General features: G+C 45.5%; 1 protein-coding gene across 3 annotated transcripts in view; it reads left to right on the top strand.

Moving 5' to 3' along the window:
* Nucleotides 1-27,258, top strand: part of AMPH (amphiphysin) — a 1,422,934-nt gene that overhangs the window by 1,018,720 nt on the left and 376,956 nt on the right. For all 3 annotated transcript variants that reach the window (XM_069613278.1, XM_069613276.1, XM_069613275.1), the window contains exon 11: nucleotides 23,407-23,535. In XM_069613278.1, coding sequence (XP_069469379.1) covers nucleotides 23,407-23,535 — 129 coding nt within the window. The remainder of the gene's footprint in view (nucleotides 1-23,406; nucleotides 23,536-27,258) is intronic.

Below are 27,258 nucleotides of genomic sequence, written 5' to 3'. Positions count from 1 at the left end.
TTCGCAGCTGCAGTAAAGAACCCATGGGTGCCCATTTTGTCAAAATGGCCCGGTCTTCTTTTCTTACCATTTCCTGATGGAAAGGTCCTTCATGAGATTTACTCTGTGCGCCAAACCAGGTTTGGTCCCTTTGTTTGTTTTGTCTTTGGCTGGATTCACGAGTGAAGCTCTCCTCTGGCTCCAGTGTATCTGGCAGGGGCAGGAAGTGAGGGAGGTTCTGAAACGCCCTGTGCTTAATCCCCTTGGTTACCTGAATGCACCCAAAGGTGATTGACCGGCTGGCTGTCCGGCAAGGTCAGACCCCTGCTGTGTGATGGACAGCTAGGCTGGAATGAATGGGAGAAACCTGCATAAAGGTGAGGCTTTTTGGCTTGGAAGGCAGTGTCGACCACTGGACAAAGGAATCCAAAGAAGAACTTGAAAGAGACGCCTGCTGCAACTCCTGGACCGTTGGTTTGCCCGGTGAAGTCCTGCTGCTGTGCTGAAATTCCGAATTTGCCTCGACTAGAGAAGCCCTGAAAGGACGACTTTTCCCCTTGAGTTGGTGGGACCAGTCAACTCCAAAGTAAGCCCGTCTGGACATCCTCTCGGAGCTGGCTGTACTTCCACTGATGCTGCTGCTGGAACCGAAGTGCCAGGGAGGGGAACACCAGATTGTGTGCATTGCTTTTTAGTCAAACCCGAGTGCCAGGAAGATCCTCCGGACTTCCCTGAAGCAGGACTGACCAAGCCTGAGCCACCTCAACAGAGTGCTGGACCCCAGATGTGAGGAAAGTCCAGAGTGGTATCTGAAAACAGCGGTGTTGCTATATGCTGTCAGACGCGAGGAGCTGAAACACTGAAGAACCGCTGAATCAAAGTTTGCCCACTCTGCCGCTGACCGTCCCATTGCAGAGCAGGAGTTCCCAGATGTCCTCCCTCTTGTCCCCACAGCTGAGGCTCAGTAACAACAGGATCTGCAGAAATGTACAGGAGCAGAAGCCAGCTGGAACCATTTCTTCTGACCAGAGGTAATGTAAAGTCTAAGAGAACTTACCTCTTGTTGTGTGGCCTTGCTTGCTCTCAGTTGAGACCTGTTTTGGTAAACTTGCAGAGTTGCTAAAGCTTTGCCCCTCACAAGCCTCCCAGCTTGTGGCCCTTCAAGTGTTCTATCTTCTACAAACATTTCTAAAAACATTGTGCAAGACTTTTTATCTACCTGCAAAGAAGATCTTCAGCTCCCCTAGACATTGTGCAATTAACATTGGCATTCCTGTCTCCTTAAGAGACTCTTCTTTACCTCTGACTTTGGAAGGTTTCAAAAGTACTTACCAGTTTGTGAATTATGTGTTAACCTTTTTTCTATTCCTTTCTTCTATCTTTTACACCAAACTCAGTATTTCTCTAAATGTACCAGTGATAAATCAATGTCACGGTGTCCTAGCTATTTGAGTCACCTGAGGGTGTGGGAAGTGTCTGTGTGCCATCCCCAATGGGCATCATCTGATTTAGAGAAACAGAGTGTGTTTTGAAGTGTATAATAAGTGTTATATATATTGCTCCCTTCTGGAAGAAGGCTTATACAACTGACTGTGAAATAAATTAATAATTGTTTTATCAAGAAATCTTTTGTGTAAGAGTTTATTTGAATAACTGTACTGTGACACTCTATGTCACAACATTGCTGCTCACATTGACCCTCTCTTGAGAAAAGCCTGGCTGCTCAGTCACACTACCAAACTGTGTAGTGCAGACTTATACCAAAGGTTGGGTCCCTATTGCCACGAGGTCAGGGTTATTGTAGTGCACCCAAAGGGTACTGCATACAATCTTGCCTAACACAAGAGCTGGGAGGATAGCTCAGGGGCAGCGCTCTCGCCTTGGAAGCAAGATGACGTGGAGCAATACAGGTTTGATTCCTGGGTCCCCACTTAGAAACCTCTGGGTGTTAAATGCCTTATAAATGATAATTACATTGGCATTTTTTGTAATCATAATGTAGCATGGGATAAAAGAGCAGAGAACCCCTGTACCTCAATGTGTTTATTTTGCCTTCCAGGTAGCTCCAAGGGTGCATCACTGAAAAAATACATATTTTCACTTGCTGAATTGCACACATATTCACGCTGAATGGATCTGTATGTTTTTAATTTTTTATGGTAACTCCCTTTACCTGTAACATACAACAAGGGCATAAATGTTAACAGATGGAAACCATAATCACCACGGTTGCCCCCCCAACACGTGACTATTTCTGGCAAATGGATAAAGAAGATATAAGCATGGCTTTAGGGGTGTGGACAGGATGTTGTGATGTAGTAGGACTCTTCAAGATGTAATTGATTATCTCAGTCCATGGATGAATTATGTATAGGTGCCAGCTATAGGATGATTATGTAACTGAAAACCATACATTCATACAAATGTTTATATACATATCATTAAAATGTATTCAACAGTTATCACTGCAAGGCTAGAGGTGAAAAGAAGGAAACACAGAAGAAATGGGAACTAAGCCTTCAATTAGGAATTGCCAATAAGGATCTTAAATAAAGGTTCCATATCGGTACACCTTCACCATCCTTTCCCCTCACTCTCTGGCTGGCCTCCTTTGGCCCTCCTCCTACCCCCACCTGCAAGGCTAAGAACCTCTGGGTCATCTTTGACCCCACCCTTTCCTTCTATGCCCACATCTCTGAGGTCTCTAAAAAGTCAAATTTCCTACTGCACCTCCTCAGAGGTACTCTGCCTTTCCTACCTTCCCCCAGAAGCTCATGGTATCCCAAGCTCTGGTTCTCTCGAGCTTGGACTATTGTAACAGCCTCTTTCTAAATCTACCTGCCTCTACTCTCCGCCCTCTGCAACTAATCCAGAACAGGACTGCAAGACTTGTCCTTGGCCTCAAGCCATGGGATCGTATCTCTCCATTTCTGAAATCTCTCCATTGGCTCCCAGTGGATGCAAGGATTAAATTCAAAACCCTCTGCATTGTCCACAAGGCTTTCTGGGGCCTGGGTCCAAAATACCTTCTGCTATCCCTCCGCAAATACCTCCCCTCTCGAGCTCTTCGCTCCTCTACCTCCAACTCCCTCAGGGTCAGTGGTTTTTCAAAGAAACGAGTTGGGGGTAGATCTCTGTCTTTGGCTAGGGCCTCGATCTGGAACAGCCTCCCTGCCACTCTAAAACTTGAGGAGAACCATCTCTGGTTCTGGAAGCACCTCAAGACCTTCCTCATTTCTTCTGCCTTCGCTCCCCCATCCCCTGCTGATCTGTTCTCTCTTGGCACCGTGCATCTTGCGACCCTCTGTCCTCCGGGCCCAGGTACCTGCTCACCCTGCCACCCTCACGCACTGCCTCCGGGCCACCCCTTGCACTGGGGTCTGTATCTGTACCCATACAGCCCCTCCCCCCCTTTTTCCTCCTGACCTACCCTGTCTGCTGCCTTAAACCTAGTACTTGCAAATTGCTGGCTGCACTACCACTGTTTGTTGCCTTTATTATTTATTTATTGTTATTTATGTTTCTCCTCTGCTTCTCACTTTCCACTTCTCCCCCTTCCATGCACTTGCACGTTCTCAATGTCACTGGGCCTAGTAAGATCGCTGTTTTGTTCTCCCCTGTTTCCCTCCCGTGCCTTGTCGCGCTCTGAAACACTTGTGTACGAGCGCAATGGAAATAAAATATCAATATCAATAGAAGTTTATTAAAGTCTACACAGATAGGAGATTTCTTCCAGAAAATGTTTGTGTCGTTATTGCTCTCCTTAATGGGATTGAGGCCTGGCCCAGCTACGACTAGGACAGGCCAGCATGCAGAGAAAGAAATGGACTAGGTTTCAGGCAGTGCCTCAAAGTGTTCCACAACCTCCTGCAAGCTGGGCGGGGGGCTACTAATGAAAGAGTCCTGAAGTAAAAATGTATCTTTCTCTGAGAACATTCTCTCATGAATGTTGGAGCAAAATACAGAGCCCTCAGGTTAATATAGTGGTCTCTCCCGCTGGGTCCTTTTGTTGGCCGACATGTGTGACAAAGTTCTCATAAGCCCGAGGGCCTCACATACAGGGGTCAGAAAAGGGCCCAACTCCTTCGGATCAACACAGCCCTGTGAACATGGTCAAGAAACTTTTTGGGGACATATATGCTCTCAGCAGGTGTGGCTGCGGCTGAGGGCTAACGCAGGAGGTGTGGCTCTCGTGTCAGCCAGGCAGCTTAATGAAGTTGGTTGATTGAATGTAAGCCAGAATTGTGCAGTTGCTGAGGGCAGGCAGTATTCAAATGCTTTCATTCAATTATAAAGTTCTCTTAAAAATGATTGGTCATCATTTTTAATAAGCCTAATGCACCAAAAGACGATGGGCCTCATTACAAGTCTGGCGGTAACCCTGCCGGTGCTATGGGCGGGTTGCCGCCAGACTTGCAATATATACCGGCACCTGGCTTTGCCAGAAACATCGGGTATTTTGACCCCAGGGTTCCGGAAGTACTGCGCCGGTAATTGTTAATCGCCTTTCCCATTTGTGACCCATGAGACTCAATGGGAGTTGGGGACCACCGAAGCACCGGCACCGCTAATAATGGTGCCGGTGCTTCCGTGAAACTCTGCGGGCGGGATGAGCCCGCAGAGTCGTTCTATGTCCATTCCGGTAACAAAGGTGCCAACAGCTTACCGGCACCGTTGTTACCGGACCGACATGGTCGTTATGAGGTCCGCTGTCTAGGTCAGAAGTTGTCTGTTTCTGAAAGGCTTTACAAAAAGATCAGTTAGAATTAGGTGTTGTAATATGAGTCAAGCATAAGCACTTATGTGTTTCCATTTATCTTGATGCCATCTTAGTTTACAGTACATCAAATGTACTGTATGTGTCTTATATAATAATAACTAGTTTTCATATAGCGCTACAAACCCACAGGTATTTAACCGAACAGAGGCATCTAAGTGAATGGAGCAATAACAATTATTATCCCACTGCATGGTACTCAAAGTATCGATCTTGGCAAGATGAATGGTTGAGTTGTGAGTTGGCACTGAAGGGATTCCAGCCTGTGTCAGCAGACTGCACATGGATGTCAGAACGAGCGTTTAACTCGCTGTGCTATCTGACGAGCTAAAAACCTGAACTGCAGATCCAGTTTCCCCCCCTAAAGATTACACATTATTCTTTGGCAAGGACACCCATATCTCTACAAATGAAGGATAAATGTGGACTCTTATTATTTAAAGCAAAACACATACGATAGGTCTCTGGCTGTCTTTGCTTAAGACAAGAATGCCTGCGGAAGTCAGAAGCAGGGCCTCAGAAATGTGGACAACTTTGAGATGCAATGTACAGCCCACTTTATCGCGTTTTTAATGAATGCAATGTATCTTACTACCTCTTACTCAATCTCTCAGTACGAAATGCTGTTTCCAGGTCGATGCAGGTCCAATGGCGGAAGATACGGTGGGAGATATGCCTGTGATTCCTTCTACCGCTCGCAGGTTTAAGCTGGAGATATTTTGCAACCATAATGATGTGATTTATTATCTGTATTAGTATAATGAAATCCATCTACTACAACATGAGTATGTCAATGGATAGCAGTTGTTTGATCCAAAGTAGTAGTGTTATTATAGGATAATTAATCTATATTGAAACAAATCAAGGAAATGCTACAGAAATGGTATAGAGGAAAACTTTCCCTTTGTCTTTTTGGGTCTGAGAAATATGTTTTTTTTTAAAAGCGCCCGATATAGCATATATAGTTTTGAGGTGGTTGCACTTTAATAAGCACCAATAATTTTGTGATCATGTCCAGGTGAAATCTGCCTGTGCTTGGTGAAGGCTTCCTGTGTGTTCTAGATCACTTAATCGGTGCCAAAGTACACATTATGTAAGTGTGTGCCAGCTCAATCAGGAACAGGCTATGCCACTTAATTGCAATCATACACCACAGTCTGTGAAAGTGTGCCTCAGATCTCCAGCCTTATTATGCACCCACTCCCTGTGGAAATGGTTCTGAGGCATGACCTGGAGCAGAGCGATGCAGCACAGACTCCGTCATTGTGTGTGGGTGTGTGTGTGTGTGTCTGTGTGTGCGAGCGCATGCACGCATCACCAGGGCAAGCTTGGACTGTATTGAGATGTAGTGTAATTATGGGTCCAACCTGTGGAGATGGTTCTGAGGCATGACCTGGAGCAGAGCGATGCAGCACAGACTCCGTCATTGTGTGTGGCTGTGTGTGTGTGTGTGTGTGTCTGTGTGTGCGAGCGCACACACGCATCACCAGGGCAAGCTTGGACTGTATTGAGATGTAGTGTAATTATGGGTCCAACCTGTGGAGATGGTTCTGAGGCATGACCTGGAGCAGAGCGATGCAGCACAGACTCCGTCATTGTGTGTGGCTGTGTGTGCGAGCGCACACACGCATCACCAGGGCAAGCTTGGACTGTATTGAGATGTAGTGTAATTATGGGTCCAACCTGTGGAGATGGTTCTGAGGCATGACCTGGAGCAGAGCGATGCAGCACAGACTCCGTCATTGTGTGTGGCTGTGTGTGTGTGTGTGTGTCTGTGTGTGCGAGCGCACACACGCATCACCAGGGCAAGCTTGGACTGTATTGAGATGTAGTGTAATTATGGGTCCAACCTGTGGAGATGGTTCTGAGGCATGACCTTGAGCAGAGCGATGCAGCACAGACTCAGTCATACTGTGTGTGTGTGTGTGTGTGTCACCAGGGCAAGCTTGCACTGTATTGTATTTGTATTCAGGTTTTATGTAGCACACACCTTGCCAGGACGCAACAGAGCACTGTAACTGTTGTTGAGGATAACATATGAGGTAAGGAGTGAGGTTATACTATGTGGCACGGCATGTTCTGGCCGTGGGGTTGGAATGTGATGCGGGAACACAAGGAGCATAGGTGGCACCTAGGTAATGACTGAGGTGTAAGGTCTTGAGTTGCTTCCTGAACTGCAAGAGCATTGGCGCTGCCCTGTTTACCACCGGGATGGTGTTCCGGTGGGCAGCAGCACAGCAAGAGAAGGCCTAGGGCAGAGAGATACGCCACCCCACAGGAGTTGGGGGTGGACAGCAGGCCCTGAATTCAGTCCATGCCTCTAGTCCAGGTTGATGAACCTTCTTAAGAGCCATCATTCTTCAGCCCCCAAGGCCCCTCCAGGAGGTCTCAAAATGTTGGCTATCTGGGCGGTTTCCATTTTGCACCTCCTCAGGGAGGTGCATGGTCCTGGTGCATGTTCTGCAAGGCAATTGTCTACTCCAGGCAATGAGTTATTTCCTCATTTGCATAGTGAACGCCCTAAATCAGAGTTGAGAACTCTCTTGTTTTATCATTGCCGCAAGCGGGTCAATGCTAGAGCATTGCCTGGTATGTGCAAAGTTTTGCAAAAAAGGGACTTAGCCAGACTGAACAGAGGCCACCGTCTATTGATCATTATAAGGCCAAGAGATGGATATTTATTTGGAGCTAAATCTATTTAAAGAATGATTATACACTGTAATTATGCTGAGAAAATGTTATCATCTTGGGTGAGAGTATTGAAATGCAATGCTAGTTAGCATATTTTCTTAATGACGTTTAATCATTCCCATAAACTTTGTTAAGCAAGTACAATTTTGATGATCATGAGCCTTGTTTCCCAAGTGACCGATCACAAGAACAAAATGGCTCCGAGCTCATTTACGCTTCATCGTTAATGTTCGTATAAAACCTCATTTGCATTCAGTCTGCTTGACAAAGTCATTAGCCATGTGTGACACAGACGTGCTGCATGTATCATATTGATTTCTAATGCTACTTTGGTTAATAAAAGATTGTAGTAGACTTGGATGGTGATTCAGCCTGAGAACGGCACACAGAGGCATCAGGACCTGGTGTGTTTCCGGTTTGGGCAGCTCAGAGGCATAAGCAGACTGGCTGCGATGAGTCCCCCAGGAACGTGTTTCACAGCTGAGAGCCGGCGGAGCAGAGATGTGTTACACACAACAAGCAGCGCAGAGACGAGGAGCTCTCAGGGCTCTAGGAGGCGACGTTCTAACCGGAAACACAGTCTCGAAGAGCACATGGGCACGAGGCGTATGGAGGATTGGAGGGAACACCTGCACAGTGGGTTCTACGTTTTCTAAACGATCAGCACAGTACAGAAGGTCATGTGTGATAGGGAAGGTCTCGTATTTTGGCAGATTATAAACGGGTTGCTGTGCAAGGAGTGGAACCTGAACCCAGATGCTTCGGTGTTGGTCAGTGCAATTGAAGACAGTCGACCTATTGACAGCTGCATGGAACTCACCAAGAGTGCTCGTGCATGGCGGTCAACTAGAGTGAGAGTCTTTGAGGAATGGACCCACCCCTCCCCGTAATTACATTCCACTCCTTAAGAGTTAATGGTCATGACTGAACTAACTCCCAAAAGCGGAAATCGATTGTAACATTAAACATGTTATTAGATGCAGTGAGAGAAGTGTGATTAATAGAGAAGGAAGAATACCACAACTGAGAAATTAAAAAAAATATAATTTACTTAATAAATTAAGGGTCTATATTATTGTTTGAATATGTTCTGTCCCCCTAGTCTTCACGTGTTTCTTCCACAGGGACTTTTAGGATTCAGTGTACATGCAATTTAGCTGAGTATATGATGGAGTGGGTCGTACATACCAGTAATGACCCACCTGCCTTAGTAGCCTGTGTGAAGCGATAGCCATTGCCAAGGGCCATTACCATCCAGTACTGCCCACCCACTGTATTACTGTTACGCTCACCTGGTATCCATGGGGACGCCACCCAGCCAGACTGCTCGCTGGTATACTCCTCAGTGATTCCCAGATGTGGTCTGCAGGGAAGGTTCTGCCTGGAAATACAGGAGGGCTGTTTTCAAGACTGGTTGATCAAGGTAAATATCTTCCCTCCACCCCGTATAATTTCAGCCCCTCTGGGCTCTCACCTGACCTTGTGGTAGAATTAGGCATGCTCTCCGTCCTGCTTTCTTGGCAGGGGCGCGTTGTCTTCCGTGGGCGTATGCAGTCTAGTTACTTCACTGACGCCGGCCCGTGATGTCTTTCAGGTAGGTCTTATTGCTGTTCTTTCGTATTGTTGTTATTCCTGCATGCCTTTCTGCATTTAATAATGTATTTTTCTCCCTTAGATATGCTGAGCTTCAGCGTGGCGAACTGGCCTGGTTGAGCCTCGCTGGTATCTGACGGCGCGTAATAAGCGCTACAATGCGGTAAGTAAGCGCTATGCGCTGCGATGTCTTGCCTTTGCTAACCTGTTGTCTTGCTTTTCTCGTAGGTCACGTATTCTTCCAGCGAGTGTGGAATTTCCGGAGTGATGCCAGCCGAGAAGCGACCAGCCAGGTAAGCCTTTTGAGCAGTTCGTAATTTGCAATGTCTTTAATGCCTTCCTTAAAGTTTTCTCTACCTTCCTCTTTCAGGTTGTTCGGTCCGGGAGGCGTGCGGATTCGAGGAAGCTGTTCACAGGAGCTGCGAGAAGATAAAGATGAAGATTGCAGGTAAAATGCTGCTGCTAATGGTATTCCTTTTGTCTCCCTGCAGGTTCAGCTTCTCCGGGGCTCGTGGGTATAGCTGGACACGGGGAGCGTCACGTTGCAAACTGCAAAGTAACACAAACCGTGTTGTCTTGCTCGGGTGTGGTTTAAATAGCCCCAACAAAATAGTCCAGGTAAAGTAGTCCCTAGGCCACCACACCCAAAACACTAGACCGCATAGCTTGGTTCCTAGGAACCAAGCTATTTGGATGCCTCCATGTTGGCTGACAGTCTCAATAAAGTAGTTCCAGAACACATGTTTTTCATGGTGTATGAGCCTGGCCCCAGGAGGGCTTTTGAAGAGGATGCCAGGCCCTAGAGACCCGAGTCCTGACCCCACCTGGCCAATGGACTTGCCAGAGGAGGTTTTGGGCGAGGTTCATGACAGCATTCCCCCCTAAGGCCCCTCCAATGGTGTTCCTTCTATCTGGCCCAGGTTTAGTTGGGAAGTTCAGGTGAAATTACCTGATTAGACGTGGTGCGTGGATGTTCTCACTGGGCTCCCAGGATCTATGTTGTGGTCCAAATCCTTTCCAATCAACGAGATGATATAACTTGGACCTAGAGTATTTAGAGTCCAGGATATCTTTGACTTCGAATTCTGATTCTCTGTCAGTAAGTATGGACTTTGGTGGTGTCCCAATCCGCGTATCGGGTTGCATTGGTTTCAAGAGGGATACATGAAATACCGGGTGGATTTGTAGATTAGGTGGTAAATCCAGTTTCACAGCTACTGGGTTGATAATTGCCTTGATGGTATAGGGTCCTAAGTATCGAGGATGAAAGGTCCGGGTTCCCTTAATGGGTACAAATTTAGCGGCTAACCAAACTTTGTCTCCTACTTGATGGTCAGGGGCCTTTTTTCGGTGTTGGTCGGCAAATTTCCTTTGTTTTTCTTTGGCATGAAAAAGATGTTTGTTCGCCTTTTTGAAAGCCCGAGTGATGGTTGTGTGTAGAGTCTTCACCGCTGGCATTTCCAAGCTGGCGGGAAGGTCTAGTTCAGAGGTACTTGGATGTCTGCCATAAAGTGTACAGAAGGGTGTTTGTCCTGTGCTTGAATGCAAGGAATTGTTATATGCATATTTGGCTACCCATAGTAAGTCTTTCCAACTCCTTTGTTCTTGGTGCAGCATGCACCATAAATATTGCTCAAGTGTCTGATTGGTCCTCTCGGTTTGGCCGTCCGTTTGGCGATGGTGACTAGTAGATAACCGAACGTCAATTTGCGCCATAGCACATTTCCTCCAGAAATTGTATACAAACTGGCTGCCTCGATCAGAGACCAGAACTGATGGGAAGCAATGTAGCTTAACAACCCCCTCCAGGAACACTTTTGCTAAAGTGGATGCGTCAGGGAGGCCTTTGAGAGGAATAAAGTGTGCCATCTTTGAGAATACGTCCACAACTACAAGGATGGTGTTGAACCCTTGGCTGGGGGGTAGATCAGTGATGAAGTTGAGGGAAAGAGTGTGCCATGGAACGGGAGGAATGTCTAATGGTTGTAGAAGACCAGATGGTTTTTGTTTCTGTGATTTATTTTGCACGCAGACACCGCAGGACTGAATGTACTGAATGATGTTCTTATGCCAGGTAGGCCACCAAAAGTTCTGTTTCACCTTAGCTAGGGTTTTGGCGATCCCAGGGTGCCCTTCGATTAGTGAATCATGATAACCTGAAATAATATGCTGTTGTAATTCCTTCTTGGGTACATATAGATGATCCCTAAAAAAGCATAGATGGTCCTTGATGGAATATTGTTCTCCTTGAGTTTGCCATGCGAGGAAAGCATCAGGATTCATTGTCCGTTGAATTTCTTTTTATAGTTCTGCTTGTGTTAAGGCTGTCATGATACCCAAGAGTTTGTCTTCAGGTATAATAGGTACTGGGTCTGGAGTTGTATATACCATTTCATCTATGCCCATATGAGATAAGGCATCTGCCTTTCCGTTTCTGACCCCTGGCCGAAACGTGATTACATAGTCATATTCGGCGAAGAAAAGGGCCCACCGCAATTGGTGCGAGGATTGGGCTTTGGCTGTTTTGAGATATTGCAGGTTTCGGTGGTCTGTGAAAAACTGTAATGGTGTGACTGAACCCCAGAAGGTAGTGCTGCCAATCTTTAAAGGTAGATTTGATAGCCAGGAGTTCTTTGACAGTGATGGCATAATTAATCTCTGGAGATGAGAACTTTTTTGACCAGAAAGCGACAGGATGTAATTGGCCGGTTTCTGGGTCTCTCTGTGAAAGGACAGCCCCCATTGCTAGACTGGAAGCATCAGTTTCAACGACATAAGGAAGGTCTGGACGAGGATGTCGTAGGATTGGAGCGGCAGTAAACCTTTGTTTAAGTTCCTGAAAAGCTTCTTCTGCTCCTTCGGTCCAAGTGAACCTTTTATTGTTTTTTCGTAATAGTACTGTGATTGGGTGCCCAACCTGAGAGAAGTCTGGGATGAATCGGCGGTAGAAGTTTGCAAAGCCCAGCATGCTTTGCACCCCTTTCAGAGACGTTGGTGAAGGCCATTTCAAAATGGCTTCTACCTTGTGCACGTCCCCCTCCTGGGGTAAGGATAAAACCAAGAAACTCTACTTCGGTGATGTGAAAAAAACATTTTTCAAGCTTTGCAAACAAGCGATGTTGATGGAGCTAGGTGAGGACTGAACGAACGTGCCTGACATAATCTTGTTTCGAGGCTGAGTACACTAAGATGTCGTCTATGTACACTAAAGCGCACATGTCAATTATTCCCTCAAGATGTCATTCATGAAATATTGGAATGCCGCAGGAGCGTTGCATAACCCGAAGGGCATGACTTGATATTCAAACAAGCCGTACTTAGTACGGAAGGCGGTTTTCCATTCATCTCCGTTTCTGACTCAGACCAGGTGGTACGCTCCTCAAAGGTCCAATTTGGTATAAATGTGGGCACCTTTGACTTGGTCTAGCATCTCAGGTATAGGTGGCAAGGGGTAGCGGTTCTTCACAGTGATCTGGTTCAATGTGCGGTAGTCAATACAGGTTCTCAAGTCCCCTTCCTTCTTCGGTACGAAGAACAAAGGACTGGCTGCTGGGGACTTCGATGGACGGATAAATCCGTTTGCACGGTACTGGTCTAAATAGGATTTCAAATGAAGGTTTTCCGGTTCTGTGAGAGTGTAGATCCTGCCGCAAGGGATTTGTGCTCCAGGAACAAGGTCGATCTGACAGTCATAGGGCCTGTGCGGCGGAAATGTATTGGCTTGATACTTTCGGAATGCATCCTGGAAATCGTGGTATTCACTTGGCAAGGTATTAGTTACCCCCAGGGTTGATACTGTCGCTCCGGGAGTCATGGGGTTACAGACGTCGGGTTTCTCCTCTTGATAATAGCAGGCAGGGGAGCAGTCACCGGGGAAGGTTAATTTTCGTGCCAGCCAGTCTATTAATGGGTTGTGAGAAACCAACCATGGCATCCCTAGTATTAGCCTTAACTGAGGTGCCCTGATGAGATCAAACGAAATAGACTCCCGATGTCCATCCTGGCACAGCAAGGTTACCCCGGCTGTGCACTGGGTTACTGGTCCAGAAGCGATTTCTGTCCCATCCACGGTGGTTACCTTGTCCATAGTCTGCTTAGAACACAAAGGAAGCCCCATCTCTGCTGCCAGTTCTTGATCAATATAATTTCCAACTGCTCCGCTGTCGATGTATGCTTCAACGGCATGCATTCTTGACAACCGTTGGTGGTTACTTAAGATCACTGGTATTGCAAAGTGCAAGGTCAGCAACTCTTTCTTCTCACTCGACAAACTGACCTCTACGTTTGCCGAGCTTGGTAGTTTTCCGATTCCTTAACTTCATCCTTTTCTGTGGCCCCGACTATTCTTCTTGGGGATTTTCCTGGGCAGTCTTTCAGGAAATGTCCTGGTTTCCCACAATACAAACAAAGTTGTTGTTGTCTTCTTTTATCCCGCTCTTGTTTTGTTAATGGAGGCCGTATCCCTCCGATCTGCATGGGTTCAACAGCGTTTTCAGGTACACGTGATGTGTTTTCCCTTGGTCGAACATACACGGCCCGAGGGTCCATCTTAGACCGGTCTACTTTTCGGTCCTGTAACCGATGGTCTAGCTGCACGACCAAATATATGAATTCGGTACAGTCTCTGGGCGGATCAACCAGCTGGGCTAAGACATCCCTTAATTCGCCTCGTATGCCCCGATGGAATAACGTGGTTCTTTTGTTTTCTGGCCGCCTAGCTTCGGCAACCAGTCTGTTGAAGGTAGCAATGTACGTTAACAAGTCCTGATTCCCCTGTCGGGGGGATAAGAGTTCATTGTCTACTGCTTGTTCCTGGCTATGGCCAAAAGTTTTTCCATTTCTCTTTGGAACCCCCCAAAGTCATGTAATAGAGGATCGTCATGGGTCACCAACGGCACCGACCAATCTGCTGCACTACCACTCAGGTATGATAAGACAAAAGCTACCCGAGCTTGGTCGTATGGAAATGCTCCAGGCCTACAAAGAAAATGAAGGCAACACTGATTAATGAATGCCGCATACTTCCGTGGGTCGCCTGAGAACCTTTCTGGTGGTGCCAGGGGAACTGTTCCAGCTACCGTGATCTGTACGGGAGTGGGGTAGTAGATGGTAAATTGGGGTTTTGCATCAGTGGACTGCTCCCAGGCAGAGGAGTCTGCCCTGCCTTTGATTGCAAGATCTGCCTACTGATCTCCTCCGTACGATCCTTGGTCACTAGCAAGTCTCTCCGGAGAGCATTAGTCTCTTGTCGGGCAGAATAAACCTCAGCACGAAGCTCTCCTAGTAATTGGGCCAATTGGTCCATTTCTGATGTCTCCATGGCACCAAGGTGGATTTTTTATGGAAGGCTTTGCGTTCTGTTATGCTCACCTGGTATCCACGGGGAAGCCACCCAGCCGGACTGCTCGCTGGTATACTCCTCAGTGATTCCCAGATGTGGTCTGCGGGGACGGTTCTGCCTCGAAATTCAGGAGGGATGTTTTCAAGACTGGTTGATCGAGGTAAATATCTTCCCTCCACCCCATATAATTTCAGCCCCTCTGGGCCCTCTCCTCACCTTGTGGTAGAATTAGGCGTGCTCTCCATCCTGCCTTCTTGGCAGGGGCTCGTTGTCTTCCGTGGGCATATGCAGTCTAGTTACTTCACTGACGCCGGCCCGTGATGTCTTTCAGGTAGGTCTTATTGCTGTTCTTTCGTATTGTTGTTATTCATGCATGCCTTTCTGTATTTAATAATGTCTTTTTCTCCCTTAGATATGCTGAGCTTCAGCATGATGAACTGGCATGGTTGAGCCTCGCTGGTATCTGATGGCACGTAATAAGCGATACAATGCAGTAAGTAAGCGCTATGCGCAGCGCTCCAATATCTTGCCTTTGCTAACCTGTTGTCTTGCTTTTCTCGTAGGTCGTGGTATTCTTCCAGCGAGTGTGGAATTTCTGAAGTGATGCCAGCCGAGAAGCGACCAGCCAGGTAAGCCTTTTGAGCAGTTTGTAATTTGCAATGTCTTTAATGCCTTCCTTAATGTTGTCTCTACCTTCCTCTTTCAGGTTGTTCGGTCCAGGAGGCATGCGGATTCGAGGAAGCTGTTCACAGGAGCTGCGAGAAGATAAAGATGAAGATTGCAGGTAAAATGCTGCTGCTAATGGTATTCCTTTTGTCTCCCTGCAGGTTCAGCTTCTCCGGGGCTCGTGGGTATAGCTGGACACTGTGAGCGTCACGTTGCAAACTGCAAAGTAACGCGAAGCATGTTGTCTTGCTCGGGTGTGGTTTAAATAGCCCCAACAAAATAGTCCAGGTAAAGTAGTCCCTAGGCCACCACACCCAAAACACTAGACCGCATAGCTTGGAACCAAGCTATGTGGATGCCTCTATGTTGGCTGACAGTCTCAATAAAGTAGTTCCAGAACACATGTTTTTCATGGTGTATGAGCCTGGCGCCATAGGCCATAGGCGCCAGGACTGGCCCCAGGAGGGCTTTTGAAGAGGATGCCAGGCCCTAGAGACCCGAGTCCTGACCCCACCTGGCCAATGGGCTTGCCAGAGGGGGTTTTGGGCGAGGGTCGTGACAATTACCATTAGCACCATGACATGGCATCCAGGTGGCTAAGAAGGAATGTAGCAATGGGAGGAGGAGTGTAGCAGTCAGAGGAGAGTAGCAGTGGGAGGAGGAGTGTAGCAGTGGGAGGAGGAGTGTAGGAGTCAGAGGAGAGTAGCAGTGGGAGGAGGAGTGTAGCAGTGGGAGGAGGAGTGTAGCAGTGGGAGGAGGAGTGTAGCAGTGGGACGAGGAGTAGTGAAATGGAGTGGGAGGAGAAGTAACATCAAAGGGTGTAGGCGAGAGAAAGGAGTGGTGTCAGGTCCCAGTTCTTCAGTCCTGCAGAGGTTACTGCACCCCATTATCCCCTACAGAAATATTGAATCTGCAACTCGTACTTGCCAGCTATTGACTTAACGCTCCCGGGGGAAAGAGGAAGTGCGCAAAACAACAAGCATAACGATTTCAACTTGCTCGACCTCAGGTGCACACCCTCTGGGGTTGGTCCGTTGATCTACAAGGAAGAATACACGGACACAGCATTAATGTTTTGCATGGGCCTCCCCTAAATATTCACTTTCCCACATCTCTGCAGGAATTTCTTTTACCTGGTAACCTCCACTCAAGGACTGGAGGCTGCTACTGTATTTCCTTAACTCTCACTGTGGCAATGGAATATTTCAGTCATAATATATACAAGGAATACGTTCATTAGCTCTTCTATGCCTTATACTCAAAAGTGGGAATGAGTACCATGTTCACAACTCTTCTCCCTTTAATTTTAGTTTCATTCTCCTAAATGTGAGTCCTCTGTTGGTGATTTGCATGTTTGTATTTGTATTTGCATTTGTATTTCATTGAATTTATATAGCCCTTTAATCCAAGGTGCTTAACATGAGAACAAGAAAAAATACAACAAGCAGAAGATGGCAATTGAATCACAACTCGAAAACAGTATGCAGAACAATTTACATTATTGCCTAGGAGAGGAGGGAGTGGAGAGGGACAGAGGGGTGAGAGGAAATGGGAGGTATTAGTGGAGGTAGAAGCGGAAGTAAGAGAGAAGGAGAGAAGATGTGAGGAAGAAGAGAGGAAAGAATAAGACTAGATAAGAGCCAGAGGTGGGGTAGAAGGGAGTAGAGAGGATGGTGAGGGTAAGGAAGTACAGGAGTAAGAAGAGTAAGAAGTGAGGCATGAGGCTGTGGGAGAAGTAGGAGAGGAAGCAAAAGGTGTTAGGGAGGGGAATGAAAAAGATAAGATTTTAGAGAAGAACGAAAGGAAGGGTAGGAGGGAGAAGAGCGGATGTGGAGGGGGGGGCAGTTCCAGTGGAAGGGAGCGAGGAGTTGGAAAGAGTGGAAGCGGGTGAGGGCGCAGGGAGGTGGAGGAGGAGAGAGTAGGAAAAGATTCGCAGAGCGGAGAGAGAACGCGAAGGGGTATACAAAGTAAGAAGGGAGGAAAGGTGGGGGGGCAAGACCATAGAGGGATTTGAAGACATGACAGAGGAACTTGAATTTGAGCTGGGAGTGAAAAGAGAGCCGGCCAAGAGAGGTGAGAGGAGGGGAGATGGAGTCACCGCCCTCTCACGCCCTTTTTAATTTACAGCGTACACTGAGCTTATTGATGTTCACTGCGTTCCCCACGCTTACCAATATTCATTGCGCTCGCACTGCTTATTTAAACTCAAAGCTCTCACTGTGCTTGAATTCTGTTTTCTGTGCTCTCCGCACCTGCGGTAAATCGATAATGCTGCAACTACCACATTACAAAGATACCAGAGGCACAGTTAGAACGAATGGGAGTCCACAAACTATGATGTGCTAAGGTCCTTTTCTTCAATCCAGGCTACACTAGTTGATTCACGCTTCATGCAGGTCTTGCATCGTCAGCCATCCATCCTGGTGATGGTACGAGGACGTAGGTGTAAAGTGAAGGAGTTCAAAAAGACTGCTGGTAGCGATGTTAATAATGATCTTGTTGAGAGGACAGAAAGCATAGTTGGGGAGACCAAAGAGGATGCTGACACAGTAGTCCATTTTAGAGACAAGAGTGGTTAAGAGATTCTTGGCAGTGTTAAAAAGGAAGGAGGTGCCTGATTTTCCTGATATTTGGGTGGTTGAGTCGAGCTGCTGTTCCAGTTTTGGAGATGAAAGTAGAGAAGGTTCATAAATATCCGAAAGGAGAAAAAAATGAAAGTTATTTTACTGAAGATAACTTTCTTTTCCTCTCCTCCGAACATTTCGGACTACCCCCTTCCAACCAACCCCCTTACTTACCTGTGGGCAGCACACCTCCTTGTGTGCAGCCATGTCCTGCATCCCTTTGCAATGCCGTATCCCTTCACTTGCGTGGACGGGGACTGGTGCTGCAGGTTCCTATTTTCTTTTTTCTCTTTTAAACTTTATCCCGATGGATGCAGGGGACACCCCCGCAACCCCTGCTGATATTACAGTGAACAAGGGTGTGGGGGACACCCACGCAGCCCCACTGCCTTTGTTCACTGTAATGCCACAGAATGGGGGACTTGGTTGAAATTTCCGGCCGTACATAATTTTCGGATGCCCGAAATTCGGTCAAATCTCCCATTCTGTTTTTTTTTTTCATTTTTATGTACGGATTCCGTTAAAACCTTCTGTAACCTTTGTTCACCAAAAAGCATCCTCCCACCTTATGAACCACTCTTCCTACTCTCCTCCCTCTAGGGGACCTGACAGTGAGTGAAACATCCAGGAGACAGCCGATTGGAGGGAGGAGTAAGAGGAGAGATAGGTAGAAAGAACATAAGGAATGTTGTAAGCTTGGGCATGAGTGAACCTAGCTGAATCCATTAGAGTAAGTGTAAGGCACAAACCCAATCTCCAATTAGAAGACTGGCCATGGCAAACTATAGGGCGAGAGATGGCCCTAGGGCCCACAACATTTTCATAAACACCCTTGAACTGTCTCCAAAACTCAGAGTGCTTTTCTGTGCCAACACCCACCGTCTGGGCATGCTATTCCCTTTGGCCATACTCAGCCATTACCTACACTTCACTCCCGACCCCAAAACTTTATCTCCTGGGATCTCTTTGATCTAGCTCTTTCAAGCAATAACATGAACCTTTGTGCTGCATTGAGCCTTCCTGTGTTATTGCTAAACGGTCTTCTGAGGGTTCATAGATGACATTCAGTTGAAAATGTTCTAATTGTGTTTAACCAACTGTGTCTACAGCCACTTGATTTATACGTTTGATGTGTTCCCTATCATCTGTTCCTTGCACTAAAATCCTGTTAAAAATAAGCATTGACCAAGCCAACAGTTTTAGCTTTTGTATAGGTATTAGATAAGCATTGGACAGACACTGCAATCATATGCCCCAGTACATTGTTTTAACTGGTATTTTATATTTTGCCGAACGTTATCTCCAGTTTCTAACCGATGGAATTGGGATCAAACCCATTTAGCACAGAATCGTCTTGTTCCCAATGTGAGTACTTTTCAGCTGAGCTATCCTCCAGGATTGCAGTTCACACAATTTTCCAGCTGTTGACATTTTATGGCTAGATAATGCCACAATAGCAATGACTGGCAAATGCCTATCCCATCCCTTGCCAAATGTCAAAACTGTTGGCTTTGCCAGTGGTTGTTTATGAAGAATTGTATGTGGTAGGCGCAGGTGGCGGGAGGCGAAAGTGAGTATAGGTCAGGCATGATCAGTCAACGGCTTGCTTGAACATGAGCTTATAATAAATATTATGTAAATCCCTCGATCAGAACTTGCTGATTGGTTGCTGGCCCCTTCCTTCGTCGTATTGTTATAGATTTGTAGTAAAGGCAGGGCTACTACGGAGAGGCATGTGGGGTGATCTATCATTCTGTAAAGTTTCTATATCACCATGTTGAACAGACCTGTAGAATGTGAAACGTTTCGATGAGAACTTCAGCTCTGATAGTAGGAGTCTGTATGCTGAAGATGATGCCCTGCCTGCAGCATCCCACATGGCTTGGCTTAATCCATTCTGTTTGATGGACATCTTCAATAGTTATCAACATTCTTCTTCTTATGCCAAAGTAAATGCCATAAAAAGACATTTGATGCTTATTTCATACCAGATATTCCTATTTAATGTATCCAAACAATAGTGACATACCATAGACATTTAGTTACAAAAAAAAAGAAAATGTTAATCAGTTTCGTATTTTGCGCTTGAGGCCAGACTCCAATCTCGAAGCGCAGTACCGGGACAAGTTAACACACCCTTGCTGCTCAGTGTAGTCTTGTTTACAAGACCAGAGCGTCACCCCTGAGCTAGCCTTCCCGGTAGTATTTGTATTTGCTTGTATCACATGCAATGCTTGGTGAAGAGCAACTGGGAACCTTACAGGAGTCAAGGTTGACACACCAACATTCTGTTCAAATGGCTAGTAGGGTTAAGGGAGGTGAAGTTTGACAAATGGCTGGGCTGAAGCCTTATGATGGTGGAGGAGGTGTTGCTTGAAGCGGAGGTGATGTTTCACTTCCTTCATGAAATGCAGGCATGATCGGGTAAGGCGCATGCATGGTTGGACATTGTGCCAGGACTTGGTTGCATAGTTGGCAAAGGCTTGTCTTCTAGCCTTCCCTTTTTTGCATTTCCTGGTCCTTCATGGTGAGTTCCCTTTGTGAAATTCTGCAGCATTCTGGCAGCCGCTATACTCTGGTAGGTCCCATTTGTGAGCGGGTGACGGGTGAAAAGGTGGGAGTGAAACATAGTAGAATGGTTTACGGTCCATGCCTATGGGAGGCTATTGAGTAGTGGTTGATAGTGTAGAAGGCTACCGAGAGTCCAAGCAGCAGCAGGGATATAGGTTATAGGATATTCAGAGTGTCATAGGAATGCTAGTATGCGTTTTAGGTTTAATATCTTTTTAACAAATGACATTTTAAGTTTTAAGTTTTAGAGGAGCTTCTGGGGAAATTATAGCATGGTGTAGACATTGTAAACATAGGGAGGAATCGGAAACGTTGACTCGCTTGCTGCTTTTTTTCCCCCCGAATTGAGAAAGCAAAGAATAGAATACTTTAGTTAATGTGTGTCTCATACTAACTGGGTGCCATTGGACCTTCTCTGGGTGACCATCATGCAGGGCAAATCTGTTTCTCTAATTTTAACGGTATTGAGGTTTTTAAAAATGGTCTGCAAAACGTTTTTTTCAACTGCTCCTCGAAATGTTTATTTTGCTTGGTTTGATTTTGTAATGAATCGCAGTTTTGTGTTTCTCTGTATTGTGCTGATTTAATTTGTTCTTTTGTAAAGATTTTAATTAACCAAAACAATACATACAAAAGAGTGTCATTTAAATTCCTGAATCGTGACTGCCTCTCTGCAGCATCATTGTCTGTAACCGAATGGGCAGCCGTGGAGGGGGTAGGCAGTGTTCCTTTGGTCTTACATGTTCATGGCAGCAGCTTCCTTGACAATCTTCACAATGAAGTGGTGATGTCTGTCCTGCGATTGCTAGATGCTCAGTTTCTTGTGGTTTAGAGTTGGCTTCTCCTTTTGGGGTAGGATCTGCCCTATTCTTAGTGTGTCAGGAAAGAGATGCCTTTAGCATGAGTGCAGTCTCTGTGTTGAGTTCTTATTATGCGAGGGATTGCATGATAGTAGATGGGGGGGGGGAGGCTCCATGTGATAATCCAGAATATTGAAGGGTGCACGCAAAAAAGTCCTATTTATTTTTGGCCGATTTGAAGTGACCCTAAATAGCTGGATTATCACGATACCAGTGGGATGTTTCAACCCCCCAATCCGCTCCTTGAAGCCACACCCCCACCTAACCCCCTTCCTCTCCTGTGCTGGCAGGGAGCACCCAAACCTCCTTTGCTCCCACACCCTCCTATCCTGTTCCCTGCCAAAAGCATTGCCCCTCATCCCCTCACAGGCAGACACACACACACAAGCACACACTTGCACTTAGGAAATCCCCGAGCCCCTTCCTTCCTTTCCACAAGCACTCCCACACAAACCCTACACAAACATCAAACACATTTACACTTCCCTTCTCCACCCGCCCCTTCCCTGCTACAAGCATTCCCTCTCACACACTTACACTTTCATCTCACACCTGTGATCGCAGTCTTTTGGCCCAGCCATGCCTCTGTCAGCCCGTGTGTGCAGTCTTGTGCAGCAAGGGGCGTGACTGAGCAGTCTTTCTTGCACACATAATTACGGCCGATATTGCGGTCTTTCTAAATCAACCTTAATTATGTGCAGGATCAATACTTCAATTGTCATAGATAATACCGATGAGGGATGTCATGTGCGCTCGTGATGGCTTTGAGGGTTGAGAAACATTTTACAGACAGTGGTCCAATCTTTCTTGATGGTGGGCCATTTCAGTGGGATGGATGATGGTAGTAGTTTGCTGGGTTCTGTCATTATGTTGCCTGATTATTTTTATATTTTTAAATGAAGTATTGTTAGTTGGTTTAGCTTTTGGGAATTGGATCTGTGAATAGGTTGATGACTGTGTTAGAGGTTTTGAAGAGGTATCTGCTTATCATGGAAGCATGATCTGGTGTGTATTGATAATACGCGACTTTGTATGAGTTGGTGTGAGTTTAGTGAGAGAGGGATGGTGGGTTCTCTAGGTTTGTGTGGTCATTATGGGACTCATTTCTAAAAAAATAATCTTCCATTCAAATGGTTCATTTGATGACAGTTCTTTCCTGTGTGCACCAGAGGACAATTAATGTTGTTTAGTGGATAGTGGTTTTATATGTCCAGAAGCATATGGATTAGTTATGGAGGACAGAGAGGAAAGGTCATGGTGTAACATCGGGCAAAACAATTAATGAGTGATGCTGTTAGACTTACTGGCAATGGTGAGTAGCATGAGACAGTAGTTGATTGGTGCACCACATGTGTTTGTCAAATCCAGTTGGATTGGAGTTTGACATTCTAATGAGATCACTGAGGTGAAGGATAGGTTAGGTGTGTTGTGTTTATTGTGGGTGGGTCTAATTAAGTGTTTATTGATGTTGAGGGTGTTCAGGGAGTCAGGAATCGGTTCCCTTCTTTTCTTGGGAGTTTGGTCTCCTAGAAGAGTCTGGTTATTCACAGTTGTGGTAGATACGTTGATAATGTCATTGATTTGTTGTTCCTTGAGGTCTGTAAATCAGTGGGAAGGAAACGGGTTCTTAAAGAGTGCACTTCTAGGAAGACTTCTGGCTTAATGTGAGACTTATATGGTCAAATTAGGTGTTAAATATTGTAGCCAGTGAGTATGATGGAATCTCAGATGTGGTGGGGTGAACCAAGTTTGTGTGATCAAGATTGCATTATGTGTGTATACAGTGTTTCATGTTTTGTGTATGCTAAATGATTGTCGTTGATCATGGGATGTAATGGTTCTTTGGCAGATAGGTTTCGAGTGGTGCTGAGTGAATATGTATCGGGTTGTTGGATGTGAATGTTTGGGTGTTTTGTAGCAGATGCTGATACCTTGCTTTGGGAGTGTGGAGAAGGCGTTCTGGCGCCCACCCTATCAGGCCCAAACAGGAGTTGCTTTCCAGGAGTGGCCTTTTGCTTGTGGCCCTTATCTCAAATGCTTGACCTAGACACCTTCAAAACATTGGTTTCAAAAGGAGGAAGAGGAGCACATGAGTCCCTTACAGCCAATCAATAGCTGACAACAGGCTACTGGTTTTCCAGGAGGGGTGTCAATTCAGACTCTCGTGTTGTGGTATTAGCATCAGTCCATGTGGTTGGGCTCAGGTCTCTTTTCAGTGTGCAGTATTATGTCTTTCACGTGACCAATGCCCTCACCTGTCTTAAGCTCAAAAAATTAACATCCCTTCACAATCTTTTGTTTTAGCTCAGAAAAGGACCGCCTGTCCCACCACAACCAAAACTCACGCCGTCGAAGGAACTGCAACAGGAGAATATCATCAGTTTCTTTGAAGACAACTTTGTACCAGCGATTAGTGTGACCACGCCTTCCCAGGTGAGACATCACGCACATGTATATTTGCATTAAAGGAGCGCAGGTGTGTAGTGTTTAAGCTTGGCGATCTAATTGGTCTGCATGTGTTCATCTTTTTCGGGTCACCACGGACAGATGCTCCATTGAGGATGAAATGGACACCCCATGTGTGTATGCATGTATGACAGACATCAGTCTAAACAAAGTCCATCGCATTACAGATTTAACTCAAACTCAAATTAAACCACTTCCTCACCGTACTCACTTCAACTGTTTGTTGTAAACTTCCTTACATTTAAAGCTAATTTTGTCATGCAGTGGAACATGCTCTTAATCGTAATTATATCCATTTGAGCGTATTCGTATTCTGCGTCTGCCTGAGTGAGTATCCAAATACACCTATCACAGCTAGATCAAGAACGCACACTTAATGATTGTGCAAACAAGTGGGATTGCATTCATTTTCCTAAGGCAGCGTAGTCAGTAATACTGTTAAAATATATATAGTGGATGATCATTGTTCTAAAGTAGAGGTTTGCAACCTGTGGCTCACCAGATGTTTTGGACTACAACTCCCACGATCCCTCACCGTTGTCTATGCTGACTAGGGTTAATACGTGTTGTAGTTCAGATTGGGGGCAATGTGCACAAATATTATGCCTCATAAAGGCACCTAACTCCTTGTAACAACTCTTTGTGGTTATTAGCAATGGAGATGGCAAACATTTCTTGGGGGGAAGAACACAAGTAGGTTGATATGTATGTAGTCTGTTCTTCATATAGGTTGGTACAGGACCATTAATGGCTTTGAGTTAGAATTTACATTGACCCCCTTCGTTTTACAGGCAGCTAGGGAGGACTCTCAAGGTAGAAGACATTAGCAGTCACTTCAGTTCTTTTAACTGTGCTTGCAGAATAATTGTGTCTGTTTAAGTGAGCATGCAACATATTTAGTCATTTGTTTGGATACCTGATTGTAAGGAGATGCCAGCTTTGATATCTATTAAACTCCTTTGTTATGTTATAAACTCAAACACATCGAACAACAATCACACATTTTGTCACAGAAATCCATTAAAATATTCTTACTAGCATTAGCAAAACTGTGGAGGGCTATTCACAGAGAAGAGCAGGAGTAACTCTGAGTTACACCCGGTGAGAGGCTGTTCGATTCACAAATACTTTAATACTAGTAATTCTGACTTACTGATTGCTTAGTCTTTTATTTTCTTTCCAGGAATACATAATGGTAACTTTTTTGCGAACAGAATAGACTCCCTCCAGGAGTACATCAAGAGTAAGTCAGGCTTACTTATGGTGACTTCTTAGGTAATCAGAGTCTAAGGCAGAGGTCTGCAACCTGCAGTTCTTCAAATGTTTTGAGCTATGACACGCCTGATCCCACATAATATACTCTCCTGGCTGGGGCCGATGGAATGTATAGTTCAAAACATCTCGAGAGCCAAAGGTTGATCTATTGTGGCTGAAGATGATAGAATTTGTAGTCATAAATCTTTGAAGAACCAAACTTTCAGACTCCCAATCTAAGGGAAAAGAGACCATACAAGGGTTTGTTTATTTTTCTTACATTGTGGTTAGAGTCTTGTGGCTGGTAAAGAATCCCAAAACAATTAGCCCTTTTTCCATGAGTTCCTGGTCACTAAAATGTTACTGTCTAGACCATTGGTCTTCAAACTTTTTGTGCCAAAGCCCGCCTGAGCAAAAAATAAATTGTTCGGGACCCCCCTCTCCCACCACTCTGTGTTGGTGTTTTTTTTATGGCGATGGCTTCAGAATGCATGGTGCCATCAGTGTGAAGGGATATGTTGTTGGATAGACATTCCAAGACTGTAGGACAATCACTTTCAATCCCAACATAGAAACCGTGCAAGCAAACACACAATTCTCCAGTTGGGCTTTTATTTTCTCAAAATACATTCCTATTAGTATATTCAGCAGAAGGCAATTTGATTTTACAGAACAAGTACTAATGGGAAGGGTGGGCCTGTCTCTCTGCAGAAAGTGAGTCAATGTGGGGCTTTATTTTCGACACTGCCACTCTGAGGTTGTCCTCCACTTCCAGCCTTGTGCGGTATTTCGTTTTCAGTACAGCCAATGCTGAAAAGCCTATTTTGCACAAGTAGAAAGACCCAAAGGGTAGGAGACTGTGTAGCAGACCTTGCCAATGTATGATACTCCAGGATTACCTTCAGCCAAAAGTCACCCACTGCAATGTTCCTAAATTCAGATTGCAAAGTAGTGTCCGACTGAACCTCAATCAGCTCCTCCTGGGCATTATATGGAAGATGCACCACCTCCTGTGCCATAAAAGGCTGCATCACCCAGTCATTAATGCCAGCATTTTCTTCAGGGAAGTATTTATCAAAGCTGGACCTCAATGTTGTTAGGTGACTTGTGATTGGTTCTAGGCCATGCAGCAGGTTGTACCCTGTTTCCTCAATTACTTCTGCAAGGATTGGGAACTGAACTGCTCCCCAGCTCCAATTGTTCTTTTTCAGACGTCTAGCTTCCTTTTGAAGGCAAATACTTTTTTATTCATTGTAAATGAATTGGCATTGGCTCCCTGCAAAGACATATTGAGAGTATTTAGCTTATCGAAAATATCAGCAAGGTATGCCAATAGCACAAGCCTTCGGGGATCTCACAAATGGTTTGGTTTTTCATTGTCCAAATCCAAAAGGAATTGCCGCACTTGGTTTTGAAGTTCAAACACACGTTGCAGCATTTTTCCCCTGCACAGTCATCGGACGTCTGTGTGAAAGAGCAAACCATCATGTTCTGACCCCATTTCTGCACACAGAATTGCAAAGAGACGTGCTCTGGTGGGCTGTGCTTTGATGGCATTAACTATTTTTACAGCTGAACTGAGTACATCAGAAAGTTCATTGTCCATATTCCGAGCAACAAGCTCTTCACAGTGAATTATGGAGTATGTCCATGCAACATGTGGAGCGACTGAAATCACTTTGGGCTTCAACCCCGATCTATCTCCACACATCGAAGGGGCACCATCTGTGCAGATTCCTATGCAGGCTTCCCATCTCAAACAGTGGCTTCTCATAAAATCATTTAAAATGTCAAACAGTTCTGATGTTGTTGCCTATGTTTTAATGACATTACAAAACAAAAAGTCTTCCAATATTGTGGTTGTCCCACAGTGCCTTAAAGAGGCTATTAAATGAGCCTCTCAGGATATATATGTTGCCTCATCCAACTGTAACGCAAAGAGACTGGTTTACAGCTGTGTGATTAATTGTGCAGTGATATTTTCTGCCATCTCAGACACATGCCGGCTGATGGTGGTGTCTAACAGAGGAATCATTTTTATCTTATCCGCTACACTTTCAGCACCCATTCTCATGCACATTGCCATGGTAGCCGGTTGAGCGACTTTCTCAGCATCTGTGAAATGTTTTTTTTTATTTTTGGCAAGGAGGTAGGCAACGTCATAAGATGCTTTCAATGCATTGGCTGGAGTAAAAGCAATATTTTGCAACAACCCCCTCCTCAATATGAATAAATAATTGCAATATAAATGAAGCTGGTTTCATTACATTGCAATACAAGTACTTTACAGAAGAATTCTAATGTGGAAACAGAGCAGTTGCTGCCCGAGTAAATGTTTTTTCTGTCACCTGCTCTTAGGGAAGGCCTTGCCTGAATGCAGTTTCAAACTGTCCGTATTGGCACACTGTGGTGTGTACAGCCTATCAGGGTCTGAGG

The sequence above is a fragment of the Ambystoma mexicanum genome, chromosome 5p (genome assembly GCF_040938575.1).
Source record: "Ambystoma mexicanum isolate Mex_15411 chromosome 5p, UKY_AmexF1_1, whole genome shotgun sequence".
Taxonomy (NCBI): Eukaryota; Metazoa; Chordata; class Amphibia; order Caudata; family Ambystomatidae; genus Ambystoma; species Ambystoma mexicanum.
This window is presented reverse-complemented; position numbering and strand designations above follow the sequence as displayed.